This window comes from Apostichopus japonicus, chromosome 3, assembly GCF_037975245.1.
Source record: "Apostichopus japonicus isolate 1M-3 chromosome 3, ASM3797524v1, whole genome shotgun sequence".
Lineage (NCBI taxonomy): Eukaryota > Metazoa > Echinodermata > Holothuroidea > Aspidochirotida > Stichopodidae > Apostichopus > Apostichopus japonicus.
The window spans coordinates 19,729,239-19,744,759 of record NC_092563.1 but is presented as its reverse complement, the minus strand read 5'-3'; the positions used below and the strand labels follow the sequence as shown (position 1 = coordinate 19,744,759).

The following is a 15,521-nucleotide window of genomic DNA, read 5'->3' as shown; positions in this document are numbered from 1 at the left end:
ACACACACGCACAAATATATATAACATAAATAAAAAAAATAAAGACAATAAAGTTAATAAAGTAAATAAAGTAGATAAAGTAAATAACGTAAATAACATAAATAAAATAAATAAATAAATCAAGTATATAAAGTATTTCATGTAAATTTAGTAAATATGGTAAATGTGGTAAATAAAATAAACAAAGTAATAAAAGTATATAAAGTAAATAGAGTAAATAAAGAACATAGAGTAAATAAAGTTAATAAAGTAAATCAAGTAAATCAAGTAAATAAAGATAATCAAGTAAATAAAGTTTATAAGGTAAATAGAGTTAATACTATTAATAGAGTAAATAGAGTAAAAAGAGTAAAATTCTGATGTGGACATAAACTATGAATTTTACGTTAGCAATTTAAGACGTGTAGTATTAAATAATGTTATATCCTTGTAATAACCAACAAGAGATATGGATATTCCAGCTCTGCTTTCTCATTGATGTACTAGTTACTCCTTGTAGTATAGTCTACACATCCTCACCCTACACAATTCACAGTGGTAGATTAACGATGGAAGGTCGATCAAACATCTTCTAGGTGGTTGCAGGTATTTTCTTCCAGTTCATCTTCATTGAGAAATTACGAATTCACAGTGGTTTGATTAACGATGGAAGGTCGATCAAATATCTTGGAGGTGGTTGCAGGTATTTTCTTCCAGTTCATCTTCAGGCTGCCGAGAAACGAGAGAATAATTACTTTGAAATATATTGAAGCAATCTTTGGATATGGGTTCCTCTCGTACAGTTATGTTCAAGTATTTTTAAAGTATTTTAGGAGTTTAATCAATGCGTCATTTAGGAACAAATTTATCTGGTACTGACCTGGATGATCCATTAATTCCCAGAAATGGCTCCTGGAATCAATTTAATCCTTGTACACCCGCTGATTTAATTCCTTTTTACTATGGAGACTGGGTGATAGGACGGGAGATGGCAGAGTTCCTGGTGGCTGCTAGCTGTCACTTCATCTGGTGGAGGGTGCAATCGGTCACTTCATCTAGTGGAGGCTGCAAGCAATCACTTTATATAGCGGAGACTACACGTGTTCAGTTCATCTGGCGGAGACTAGATGCTTTTCAGTGCATCTGGCGTTGGCTGGTGATTTGTGGCTGGTATAGGTAATTCGTGGTTGGTGGATGGAGAAATAAACTTCGAACTTGGAACTAGATGAGAACAATCAATCATTTCTATATTAAAATGATGCATTTATATGTTATGTAAACACGCATAAAAATTCGCACAAAAATCTATAGTAAAATCAATTGCAATACAAACACACATAAGTAATAATTATTTTGCTCATGGCAAAAGGCTAGTGGCTGGTGACTAGTGGTCGGTGGATGGTGCCATATTTTATTTTCCTGAAAACACTCAACAAAATATATAGTAAATTCATTGCAATAACAAACACACATACTTTATTTCTTTTGCTCGTGCAAAAAGACTGGTGACTTGTAGCTGGTGACTGGTGGTCGGTGGCAGCTGGAGCTTGATGATGGTGGCATTTGGTGGTTGGTTGCTGGGGAAGTCTGGAGGATAATTGGCTGTGGGTGGCTGGTGGTCAAGAACGATGGAGCTGGTCGATTGTGGAATTTGGTGGTTGGTGGCTGGGGAGGTCTAAAACATCTATAAAATATAAACTATAAACGAACAATCAGGCAATTCTTTAAAAAATCATGCAATATTTTTTTTAAACACTCTTCAAGTTGGCATAAAAATATATGGTAAAATCATTGCAATACAAACACACATACGTTATTACTCTTTTGCTCATGGCAAAAGGCTGGGGGAAGGTAGCTGGTGACTTGTGGAAGGTGGTCGGTGGTATTGGTGGCTGGAGGCGTCTGAAACATCTATAAAATATAAACTAGAGACGAACAATCAGGCATTTCTTTAAAAAAAATCATGCAATATTTTTTTTTTAAACACTCTTCAAATTGGCATAAAAATATATAGTAAAATCATTGCAATACAAACACAGAAACGTTATTAATCTTTTTCTCATTGCAAAAGGCTGGGGGAAGGTAGCTGGTGACTTGTGGAAGGTGGTCGGTGGTATTGGTGGCTGGAGGCGTCTGAAACATCTATAAAATATAAACTAGAAACGAACAATAAGGCATTTCTTTAAAAAAATGATGCAATATTTTTTTTAAACACTTTTCGAATTGGCATAAAAATATATAGTAAAATCATTGCAATACAAACACAGAAACGTTATTACTCTTTTTCTCATTGCAAAAGGCTGGGGGGAGGTAGCTGGTGACTTGTGGAAGGTGGTCGGTGGTATTGGTGGCTGGAGGCGTCTGAAACATCTATAAAATATAAACTATAAACGAACATTTAGGCATTTCTTTAGAAAAAATCATGCAATATTTTTTTTAAACACTTTTCAAATTGGCATAAAAATTCATAGTAAAATCATTGCAATACAAACACAGAAACGTTATTACTCTTTTGCTCATTGCAAAAGGCTGGGGGAAGGTAGCTGGTGCCTTGTGGAAGGTGATCGGTGGTATTGGTGGCTGTAGACGTCTGAAACATCTATAAAATATAAACTACAAACGAACAATCAGGCATTGCTTTAAAAAATGTTGCAATATTTTTTTTTTAAACATTCTTCAAATTGGCAAAGAAATATATAGTAAAATCATTGCAATACAGAAACGTTATTACCCTTTTGCTCGTGGCAAAAGGCTGGGAAGGTAGCTGGGGACTTGTGGAAGGTGGTTGGTGGTATTGGTGGCTGGGTAGTCTGAAACATCTATAAAATATAAACTACAAACGAACAATCAGGCATTTCTTTTTGCAATAGTTTTTTGAAGCACTCTTCAAATTGGCATAAAAATATAAAGTAAAATCATTGCAATGCAAACACAGAAACGTTTTACTCTTTTGCTCATTGCAAAAGGCTGGGGGAAGGTAGCTGGTGACTTGTGGAAGGTGGTTGGTGGTATTGTTGGCTGGAGGCGTCTGAAACGTCTATAAAATATAAACTAGAAACGAACAATCAGGCATTTCTTTAAAAAAATGATGCAATATTTTTTTAAACACTATTCAAATTGGCATAAAAATATATAGTAAAATCATTGCAATACAAACACAGAAACGTTATTACTCTTTTGCTCATGGCAAAAGGCTGGGAAGTGACTTGTGGAAGGTGGTCGGTGGTATTGGTGGCTGGAGGCGTCTGAAACATCTATAAAATATAAACTAGAAACGAACAATCAGGCATTTCTTTAAAAAATAATGAACTATTTTTCTTAAAACACTTTTCAAATTGGCATAAAAATATAGAGTAAAATCATTACAAACACAGAAACGTTATTACTCCTTTGCTCATGGCAAAAGGCTGGGGAAGGTAGCTGGTGACTTGTGGAAGGTGGTTGGTGGTATTGGTGGCTGGAGGCGTCTGAAACATCTATAAAATATAAACTAGAAACGAACAATCAGGCATTTCTTTAAAAAAATGATGCAATATTTTTTTTAAACACTCTTCAAATTGGCATAAAAATATATAGTAAAATCATTGCAATACAAACACAGAAACGTTATTACTCTTTTTTCTCATTGCAAAAGGCTGGGGGAAGGAAGCTGGTGGAAGGTCATTGTGGTATTGGTGTCTGGGGACGTCTGAAACATCTATAAAATATAAACTAGAAACGAACAATCTACAGTAGCATTTCTTTAAACAATGATGTAATATTTTTTTAAACACTCTTTAAATTGGCATAAAAACAAAATTATTTTGCACGTGGCAAAAGGCTGGGGGAAGTTAGCCGGTGGATGGCGGAAGGTGGTGGTATTTGTTAGTTGGTGGCCGTGGACGTCTGAAGCATCTATTAAATATAAACTAGAAACGAACAATCAGGCATTTCTTTAACAAATCTGCAAAAAAATATATTATAACATTATTGCAATACAAACACACATACTTTATTACTCTTTTGCTCGTGGCAAAAGGCTGGAGGATGATGGAAAACCTGCAGCACCTACAATATAGAGACTAGAAATGAGCAAGCAAACTTTTCAAAATGATACCACTACTACACCGTTCTTTGTTTTTCTTCTGTTTAGTTCATAACCTGGTTCTTTTCGTTCTTCCGTCGATTTGTCGTCTTGGTCCTCGTCCGCTTTGTCATCGTTCTAGAAGCAAACCAGTAGAATTGTACGTTAAGTTTCTCCTTAATTTTGTTTCGAGTATACCCTAAATTTAAATTGCAAAAGTCGTAATAATGCTTGTTGCTTAAATAAAGGAAATCCTTGTACTAAAATTTACTAAAGCACTAACAATTTCCGCCCAACACTGTCTTAAAAATCGTGAATCCCGCCCAGCACTATTTTCATCTAAAATCCCGACATTATTAACAATATATTCAACATAAATTGAAAACAATTAAAAAATGTAAAAATTGTTAGCAAAACTAGTATTTGTGTGTGCTTAAAAAGCTACACAAGTGCAGTATTTGGCATCTCAGCCCCGCCCAGCACTAAAAATTACCGCCCAGCACTATCTTAAAAGTCGTGAATCCCGCCCAGCACTATTTTCATCTACAATCCCGACATTATATATTCAACATAAATTGAAAAAAATAAATAAAATGTAAATTTTTAGCAAAAATAGTACTTGTGAGTGCTGAAAAAGCTAAACAAGTGCCATTATTTGGCATCTGAGCACCTTCAAAAATCGAATAAACACCCTTCCCCTAAGACCCCCCGCCCCAGGACGGCGATCAGTATACCCGGCACTCAGGAAATCCTGGGCACATCCCTCTGTGTTCATAGGATACTACAACTAGATTAATCGACAGTAACTTAAAAAAACTTGGTCATGTCATAACATATAGACGTATAGCCTACTTAACCGCATGAACAAGTATGGTAAAAGATAACATGTTTCTCGTCTTTAATATGAATGGTATCTAAGAACATCAATTAGTAGTAGAGCATTTTAGCTAGAGTTTGTTACTACTCTTTTGAAAGAAGACAATCATCTTAAAATCATTCTTGGTTCATTTTATATATGCAAAGCATAACTTCTCCAAACATCTAAGCAAATATCTCATTTCATTTGGGAGATATGATACAGATTTAATGCATCTTTACACACAAGGCTGGATAACTAATCAAGTTTATATATATGACATCAGAGCCATTTGTGGTTCATTGTTCTTCTATTGTCCTTCAATTATTACATTTGTTATGTTTGTATAAATGGTGGTTTTTGTATCAATTTGGGTTCGAACAAATGTTGCATCTCAAATATTGAACCTCTTTAACACGGTCAATTGGGATTATTTCGAAAGAAAACCAAAGAGAAAGTATGATTGAAGGGAGACCAAGACACAGATGGACTAAACACCAAGGATGTGTATGCTCAGACAGTAGACCAGGGATATGTATATAAATTAAACGAGCTCGGGTAAAACAAGCTACCTTATGTGACTAAAACAGAGCCTATTCACACTTAGCATTACCGTTACGTAAAGGCGAAACACGTTTCACTTAGAATATCAGACAGTATTGCCTTCTGTTAACAAGCATTTGGTGGTTATAATTATTTTACAGTTACGCACATGATTATCATTCTCTTTAAGATGTTTTGCATTCGTCAGCCAAAACAAAAGTAACTTAAATAAGATACTCTATTTAGATTACTCTACTCACCTTAATTCACTGCAAAGCAGCCCGCATTAGTCTGTATACAAGGTTACACTGCTTCTCTTCCGATCCTAAAGTCTGAAATGAAGTTCCCGCCAAGCGCGTCTGCCGCGTGCCCTGCCTCATTAATATGGATGTTTTCTTGTCTGGTCTTTCATCGAAGTCGGTCAACCAAGCATACTAAGCTGTTGGAAGCTAGACGTTGTTGGTATTCGGATTATGAATGCCTAACATAAAATAAAAGTGCATAAGCTCACCAGTGGAAATGAATAACTCCTGTTAGAAATGTGGCAATCCAACAAAAATAAGTCATCTGGGGCCCGGAGGCATGATGTCCATATAATTGTCCGACGAAACGAGTCCAAACAAAAATACACTTGAAATTAACTCCTTCTTGGATAACACAAGCGATGAAAGTTTTTACAGGTGAGAGCTGATATCCAAAATTAAATATATGTGAGAATTCCTAAGTAGTTGTTGTAGCTGATACATAACATAGTGTAGATGAGTAGTAGTATACAGTAGTTCCTTGAGTCTTAGCAGAAAATACTTGTTCCTTGATGGAAGCCTTCTACTAAGATGACTGCACATGGTATAGATCTACCGGGTTGTGCAATGTGCTTAATTTTAGACTGTCTCTTGATTGGCCAGTTGTTGCCATGGTACAAAAACAACTACTGTACTAGGGTACAGTAGTTAAGGTATTTCAACAAGAGTGAGCTTGGCTGGTCTAAATTCTATAGAGTGACAATGTTGAAAAGGCTGACCAGTGGTGAACAAAAGAGATAGTTTCAAAAGGAATGCTGGTCTGTTGATGTTGAAAGGCAACTGATGGTGATGTAATAAAATCAGCTGACAATTGTAAACAAACTGTGGTGGAGTGCAAATGTTTTTAAAATTGCTGATAAAATTTCGCTACAAACGTTCTGCGCATCTTTTCTTGTGGTTGAGTGACTTCGTCAATGGGTATATTTTGGGATGCACTCCACGGCAGTGCTAGATGAAACAGCTGGATCATTTCTATTAGCGGCAAATGATAATTTTCTCCGCTTCAGATAGTCACCCTGCAGTCCAATTTTATAATAATTTGAGTAATAATAATTGAATCATTTAAACACCTTTGGTCAACACTTGTACGTTTTAGGTGGTATTTTGTCTCAAAAAGTCACAATTTAAATGAAAGGCCGAACGAATAAGCGATATTTACTGATAAGAAACCGAAATTCAAAAGCCTAAAGTTCAACACATTTAATATTAGGAAATTTGGCAAAAAAATGTAAAACATCAACAAATAGCTGAATTGAAATTGAATTGAATATTTCAAGATGAACAGTCGACGTTTCAAGATAAAAACAGGGGCGGATGCAGGATTTTTGACAGGGGGGGGGGTCTGACTGGTCCAGCCGCGCCTGATCGAAAGACTATCTAAGCGGAGCGCTACCATCGGTTGGCGCGGAGCGTACCAGAAAATTTTTGGCTTTACAACCCCCACCCCCCCCCCCCCAGATGGCCGGAAACGGCACTTCCCGAGTATTCTAAGCTGCATGTAACTAGCCTGAAAATATGGATCTCATGTCTGCAATTTCTCAATTGATGAGAAAAAAAAACAATTTATGAAATATGGTAATACATATCAGATGAGTTGAGATGATACAAAAATCATAATGCCTTTAGCCACCAATCCCCCTCCCGTTCCATCACCACTGTTTGATGCAGGGCCGGATCCAGGATTCTGGAAGGGTGAGGGGTGTGGCCTCCAGTGATCCTAGGGTCTAAGGGGAGTGGGTTTCCCTCTATCCATTGTGAAATTCTTGGATATTTAAGTACAACAGGGAACCCCCTTCAATTTAGCCATTCAAAGCACCTACAAAAACTCACTCGAAATGTATCTGCATCAGTACGAGTTAGCTAGTTTTATTGATGATCTATTCATGGTAGATTTTAGAGAACAAACGCCGTGGATGTGTCTCAATGAACTTTCGGACCCCTTCGTCAGTGTCGATAGGAGTGTTATGATACGTGTTCATGAGAACAAGAGCTGTGCCAGACGTTCCTTGCCCATTGTTGATCGGAGAACAGTTTTATGCCTTCTCACCGCAGAAAACGATCTCTCATGAAGAATTCGTCGGCGCATCCTATGCAACCTACCGCTCTGCCACCTCACCGCCCAAAACAATTCGAACACCACCTCAATTTTGAAACTTTTCGGTCTGAAAATTGAGATTTTTAGGCATTTTTTGCACGTGTAGCTATAGTTCATTTGACGGAAAAGACACACCTGGCTGATTTGTAAGGATAACCGCCCTTCTGACGTCCTACATGTTTAAAATTGGCGTTTAATTTAATTATTTTTTTTCTCTCTCTCTTTTTTTCTCTCTTTTTTTTCTTTTTTTTTCTTTTTTTTTGTGGCCAAGAGCAGGGGGGTCCGGACCCCCTGGACCACCCCCAAGGGCGGCGGAAGCACTTTTAATCTGGGGGGGGGCACCGACGTCGAAGGGCACTTTGCAGAAGTTCGATTGGACTGGTGCAGCCTGATATTTAGTACCCTTTATAACTCTTATTGCATTATCGTTTTTGCGTATACACATCACTCCATCAACGCCCCCCCCCCCTTCCAAGGAAAAAATAAATGGCTTCTGCTTATTACAAAGTCACAATGTAATATAGCAATGCATTTTTGGAAATGCCTTAGGATATTTTTGGCAAATTGGATATGCATAATGGCACTCATCAGATTGTTAGAAGCCTTGTGGTAGTAAATATAGGCGTAGGAGGCGGTGGGGCTGGGGGCTGCAGTCCCCCCCCCCAACCAAAAATTGTTGTGAAAATTCGGGAAATATGCTGAGAATTTTCGGGCACCTACTGAAAGAAAAATAATTTGCTATGTGTTTTTCAATGAATAAACTGATATTATTATGATCATTATTATTGTAACGACTTTCCCAATAATTATAACCAATATGGAAGGGTAATAACACGGCCAAATGATTGTATGTTATTGGCATGCGATGTAATAATCGACGCCTGCCTATATGATACGCGCGAAAAACTTTGCTAATAATTTTTCGGGCCAGTCGTTACAGCCCCCTCAAACCAAACTTGGGCTCCTACGCCTATGGTAGTAAACATTTAAAACTTCCCGAAATATTTTTAATTCGACGTGGGTTTCGCTTTGTAAACTCTTTTTTATTTAGAAATTTTTATGTAGAAAAAAGACACATTTTTAACCTGAGGAAAAGTGGGGGGTTCCGCCGCCCTTGCCCCCCCCCCCCCGCTGGATCCGCTCCTGGAAAAGTATACTAATTTCGAGGAAGCCGAGATTTTAGAAACAAAATGTCCGCTGAATTTGAAGTCAAAGTGTCGGCCAATCCCCTTCCATGTTTATCTCCTAACCGTGCAAATAGAATACGTCATTGAAACCGGCACTCCTAATTGGTCCAAAGTAGTACCAGTAATTATTATAGGAAAGTATGGTAAATAGCCGGGATGAAACGAGGCGGGAAATAAGGTTGCTAAATGCCGATTATTCGTTCGAAATGAAACAAGGAAAGTTGTGGTGTTTAGTTGAACAGAGATGCACAGTAGTTTAAACCGGTAGGCATTTATTTTGGAGTTATCATACGGAAAGGCGGTTGTACGTGACTTCGGTCAGCCTACAGATAATAATGGTATTACTATCAAGATACTACACCTTGTTATATATGACTAGGCCCGTAGTACTACGCCTAGTTATTGACTATATTTATAGGCTTGAGCATAGTTTGAGTAACGATACATTTTTAGGAAGGTAGGACTAGGCCTAACGTTATACTTATTGCGAAATTATGAACTAGTACTAGTAGTACATACTTGCGGTAGGGGTGTTTGCCAACAAAACTAGTAAACTAGACCGGTGTGAAGTTAGATACTTATTCCGCATTCCTCGTACAACATTCACGAATGAGTAACTGCTACCTATTCAGTCACTTATTCGACAATGGTATCAACGTAGTTACCTATGGCAAGACGAATGCTTTCTTACAAGATGTTCAACATTTGGTTGTGGAAAGAGGTTTATCTATGGGTCATATGAACTCTAATGACAATGTGCAAGGGTACCATAATGCATCTTGCTTGGTCCAAAGAGTTCTTGACCAATTAAAATGACCACATGCTACTTCATCAGTTCTTATAGTTATATTATGTAACGGGACCTGAAAAATCACTTTTTGCCCTAATCAAGACTAGCACCCCTTGGACCACCCAACCAATGGGTCATATGAATTCTTAAGACATTGTAGAAGGGTACCATAATGCGTCTTGCCCAGTCCAAAGAGTGCTTGACCAATTAAAATGACCAACAATTTTTTAAATGAATGTTGTACAGGACCTGAAAGAAAAACCTTTAGTCCCCAAGCACACCTTGGACCACCTAACCAATGGGTCATATGAATTCTAATAACAATGTAGAACAGTACCAGGTCCAAAGAATGCTTGGCAAATTAAACTCAGATATTCCAATAAACTCACGCATTTGGCGTGTGACACACGCATTTCCAGCCCTTCACACGCTACGTGCACTTTATCACACGCAATCCACAAACAATCTTCGAAAAACCGTCCTGAAAGATGCTAAGAAGGCTACATACCTCTACAACACAAAGCAACTTTGAGTACTTACACTTACAAGAGTAGTGCTTTTGCCATGGTGGTGGTGGAAAACGCCAGGTGGGAGAGGTGTTGGTACTAAAGATTGAGAAGTGCGCTTCAATTTCCGATACAAATGTTCAATTATGTTAGCAAGTGATTACTTTCATTGATTCAAGAAAAGTCTTTGTTGAGAATTGTCATGCTTGTTGAGTTCAATAATGTATATATGATGATGAAATTCTCAATATAAAATTACTCAGAGAAACTGAAAAAGAATGCACCACTTTGCATCTAGGCAGTCAAAAATACGAAAAAGGAATACCCCCTCCCCTTAGACCCCTCACCCACTGCCGCTGCACTCATCAATGATGTTGGAATGTCTGTAAACTTACAAATATATCATCACTTCGTAAATGAATGTAACAGGACCTGAAAAACTCCTTAAGGCCCTAATCAAAACCAGCACGCCTTAGACGGTCACCCAACCAACAAAACAATTTAGCAACACCTTTGGCGTGCAAGTTTAATGCTAATTGGTGCTTTATGATCATCAGCATACAAAGTTTCCTTCCCCATTCGGATAAACACACGCGCACTCTTTGGGGGGGGGGGAGCGCACCTTAGTGCAAATCCATTTCTCAGAAAGAAGTGATTTCTGAAGACTGACAATGCAATGAAAACCATTTTTTTTTTCCGTCATAGAAATTGTTTTCATTTCTTTTATTCGTTTCACACAACACATATTTACAGATTTAAAGAACAGAGAAGTTTTCTTGCCTCTCTCCTCGAAAGTGGTTGGGAACGCTGTTACCGCCTTCCACTGCTACATTCTAGAGCTGACAAAGACAATCAGTCATCTCGGGTCAAGCGGAGATAAACTTAACTTTAATAGTTTATTTAGTAAAATAGTCTTCAAGTGAAATAGTTCTACCCAGACATATATTTTATTCCAACTAAACATCGACCAGAGTTATAGTGTGAGGTTTTATTAAATTTCCTTTTATTCAGTTTTTCCTAAATATTAATTATAACTTCAATAATCTAGCAATTTTACTCATGTTTACTCAATTCAATCCGTTAACAAAAGTGCCAAATTTTAGGTCAATTTCGCATTTGTTAAATTAAGTCAAAATTACACTGTCTAATCACTTACAAAATTTTGTATTTAATGTATTAATTCTTCGGTAAATATAAATTACTGTAGGCTATATGCTGAGTCAATTATGGAAGTATAGTCAGTTGGGGTAAAAAAAAACAAGGGGGTAGTTGGGGTAAAAAAAAACAACCCCTTTTTATAGAAGGGGAATATTTAGCCAAAGTTCTTATTTATTTTTGGTGATAGTCCTATATGTCTAGTTTATTATTATATAATTTCTGAAACTCTATGTCACTTCGCTGCCAATCACCGCTTCATCGAATCAAGCGAATGCTAAAATAGCAAAATTTGAAGTTTGTACCACATATTCGAAACTTTCTCCTGCATACCCAGCTTATATGATGTGGAGATTATTCCAGCAGTTACAGCATAGCAGTTAGTGATATTACACTCCCCCATGGTAGAATTACTCCAACTTCATTCACGCTTCATGGGGGGCCTTGTTTTTTTTTACCCCCAAAAAATGATGGGAATGGGGTAAAAAAAAACAAGTACTTTCCGGCTCCAATGTACTCCCTATTTTGCCCGAATGTATAAATTTTTCCATAATGTTGATTTAAGAGGTTTGGCAAATAGTTTTCATGTCTGTCATGTGTCAAAAATGTTAAATAATTGGGCAGTTCTAAGTAACTGAAATTGGCTCAACTCTAATGTTTCTACTATATTACACCACATTTGTGTAGCATCATATACACACTGTACAGTATGAATATGGCTGAGCATGACATATGACACGAGCGATCCATTATTACGAATTAAGACAATTTCACAATTTGTTTCCTTTTTCATGTAAAGGTAGTAGCTCATACTTAGATGTAATTATATGCAAACATGATTTTAAGATACATTCATGAAGAAAATAGCTGTTTTCTAGCATTGTTTTTTTTTACCCCGAATTAAGCAAATTTTGGGGGTAAAAAAAAACAACATCTTTCGCAAAAAACGACACTTTCCATTTACAAAAAAGTTATTTTTGTTAATTTCTCTTTAAGAGAATCCCACTCCACACACTTGAACATTGGAACCAAAACAATACCTCTTACTCATCAATTTTTAGAGCAAACTTTAGGTAAATTGTTTTTTTTTACCCCACTTGACTATATAGAAGTCAGAACAAGTATGACATGCTTAATATCCCGCCCCCTCTACATTTATTCTCTGATTGGATTGAAATGTACTTGCAGGCTCAGAGAAATTTTCATGCCAAAATTACTACAAATTTAGTAGAATTGATACACTTTTACCAATCTATGTGCAAAGATGTTCCATTTCACTATTACTCAATACTTCATAAGACAAATGTGAAGGAGCGGAACAAAGGACCATGCATTCTGATTGTAATTGAATGATTTATTCAGGGTGTTTCCTAGAAGTTTTCTCTTGAAAACGGGCACTTGAACATTCGGCTAGAACTAATTGATACCGATGTACGAACTGACTGCCTACCATGTCCATGGAATTACATAATTTAAAAGGCTGAGAGTTCATATTTATCATAGCGTGATTGCTCCCTTGCGTCGAACCATTAACATTCTTAAGTGATAGATAAATGAAAGAATCTGCAGCATGTTGAAAGTTTAACTGCTTTTTCGCATTTGTATTCCCAAATGAATTAAATATCGGAAATGGTCACATTTTCCTTCTTTCCTTCTACGAATGTCTCTGACCCATGTTAGGAGAGTTAAGGTGATATTGTTCAATGTTTGAACGTTACTGCATGTGCCGTTAATGCATGGTAGTGTTATGAAATAGTGATACCATCTCTTTGATGTTACCGAAACACTCCATCGAGACACCTTACAGGCCTCTTATATATTTATCTAGGTCATGGATTCAGTTTTCCCACGAGAAGTTTTTAACTATCTTATTGAATCTTGGTACAGGGCCTTTTCCCAAAATAGATTCCATTATGTCTGTGGAACATTCGAGAAGGTTCTCTCACGTGGTATGGAAGTTTCCATAAGAAAGGGGATGGACTTCCAAACTCCCAACCAATCAGGGCAGATCAGTGCCAGCACACTTATTTTTATATAGTTAAGTTAATACAGGATGGTCAGGTTATTGGCTGCCTACTGATTGTGCGCAGTGGGATTTTTATAGAAGTAAGATATAAAAGTAAAAGGGGGCAGAAAGTTTTATCACTTGGTCAGCAAATTTATCACTCCGTCAGCGCTCCGTGATCAGTTCGTCATTGCTTCGTTACTATTTCATCACTCCTAATTGTTTAATTGACGGAGTCAAGTCAAGTCAAATCATTGTAATTTAGTTTTATTTGTAAAGAGAATCGACAGAGAACAAATTATACCGAATCATTAATCAAATCCTATCTCGTCAAATTGTTTTTTGTGTGAAGTCATTGTTTTCTTCCGTTCGAGACATCTCCTGAAGAAGCGTAAATACGGCATCAAGACATCCCAGTACCTTTCTATCGCGAGTCCCGATATAGTTTTACTATCGGAGGAGCCGGGCTCGACACAATATTACAGTAGGCCTAGGGAATGGTTTATTATTACTTTGATTGTTTGTCCGGCTGTAAGCTTCAGTTGAGCTTTTATGACAGTGCATGCCTGCTACAGCCTTGCTACAGCCCTGGTAAGATGCTGTCGCTTTATGCCATAATGTGTTCAAGTAACTGCCACATTGCAATTTTCCCCTGTGATTAGGCTGAAAATTGGTAAGTGATTTGCGCAAGCAGTGTTATATATGCAGATATATCGATGAATTCAAAAGTCATTTAGAGGTATCTTTCTTAAATTGTAAAAACTTTCCTACAGAATTTGGCCATATAGAAATGTGGCCATTAATTGGAATGCACTTAAAACAAGTTCTCTTTTTTTCATTCTTTGAGGGTCCAAAGTGCAATTTGTAATGCTACCAGTTGACTCTAAAACGCACGATACATAACATATGAGATGGACATTAACTTAAAAAGTGATGTAGTGGTCATTTTGGTTGGTCAAACACTCTTTGGACTGGGCAAGATATATGGTACCCTTCTAATATGTCTTTAGAGTTCATATGACCCATTGGTTAGGTGGTCCAAGGCTTGCTGGTTGTGATTGGGGCCTAAAGGTTTTTGTTCAGGTCCTGTTACATTCATTTAGAAAATTGACGATTTAGTGGTCATTTTAATTGGTCAAGAACTCTTTGGACCGGCAAGTCGCATTATGGTACTGTTCTACATTGTCATTAGAGTTCATATGACTCATTGGTTGGGTGGTCCAGGAAAGCTGGGTTTGATTAGGGCCTTAAGGGGTTTTTCAGGTCCCCTAACATTCATATAAAAAAATGATGATTTAGTAATCATTTTAATTGGTCAAGCACTTTTTGGACCGTGCAAGACACATGATGGTACCCATTTAATATGTCTTTAGAGTTCATATGACCCATTGGTTAGGTGGTCCAAGGCTTGCTGGTTATGTTAGGGCCCAAATGCTTTTTATTTGTAATCCCCTTACATTAACTTAAGAAGTGATAATGTAGTGGTCATTTAAATTGGTCAAGCATTCTTTGGACCGGGCAAGACGCTTTAAAGTACTCTTCTACAATGTCCTTAGAGTTCATATGACCCATTGATTAGTTAGTTTAAGGCGTTCTTGTTTTGATTAGGGCCCAATGGTATTTTATTCGCAGTTCTATTACATGAATTTAAGAAGTGATGATGCAGTGGTCATTTAAATTGGTCAAGCATTCTTTGGACCGCGGGCAAGACGCATTATAGTACTCTTCTACAATGTCCTTAGAGTTCATGTTACCCATCAGTTTGGAGATCCAAGGCGTGCTGCATGGATTAGGGCACAAAGCTTTTTCGTGGTTTCTGTACACTCATTAAAGAAGTAATGATTTAGTGGTCATTTAGATTGGTCAAGCACTCTTTTTTGACCAGGCAAGACACATTGTGGTACTGTTCTACCTTGTCTTAAGAGTTCATATGACGCATTGGTTAGATGGTCCAAGGCTTGCTGGTTGTGTTAGGGCCCAAATGCTTTTTATTTGTAATCCCCTTACATTAACTTAAGAAGTGATAATGTAGTGGTCATT

General features: G+C 37.3%; 1 protein-coding gene and 1 long non-coding RNA gene across 6 annotated transcripts in view; one reads left to right on the top strand and one right to left on the bottom strand.

Annotated features, from left to right (window-relative positions):
• Positions 1–242: 242 nt before the first annotated feature.
• LOC139965408 (uncharacterized) overlaps positions 243–15,521 on the bottom strand; it is an 85,057-nt gene continuing 69,778 nt past the window's right edge. The window contains exons 2-5 of one of the 2 annotated variants that reach the window (XR_011792236.1): positions 5,702–6,759; positions 1,455–4,180; positions 860–1,200; positions 243–708 (exon numbers count right to left, since the gene is read on the bottom strand). This is a non-coding gene — a long non-coding RNA (uncharacterized lncRNA). The remainder of the gene's footprint in view (positions 709–859; positions 1,201–1,454; positions 4,181–5,701; positions 6,760–15,521) is intronic. The other variant, XR_011792237.1, reaches the window with a different exon arrangement.
• LOC139965404 (uncharacterized) overlaps positions 9,087–15,521 on the top strand; it is a 29,124-nt gene continuing 22,689 nt past the window's right edge. For 3 of the 4 annotated variants that reach the window (XR_011792232.1, XR_011792231.1, XM_071967734.1), the window contains exon 1: positions 9,087–9,363. Coding sequence is in view for 1 of the 4 variants with exons in the window: in XM_071967734.1 (XP_071823835.1) it covers positions 9,361–9,363 (3 nt within the window). In the remaining 3 variants the exon portion in view is untranslated. The remainder of the gene's footprint in view (positions 9,364–15,521) is intronic. The other variant, XM_071967736.1, reaches the window with a different exon arrangement.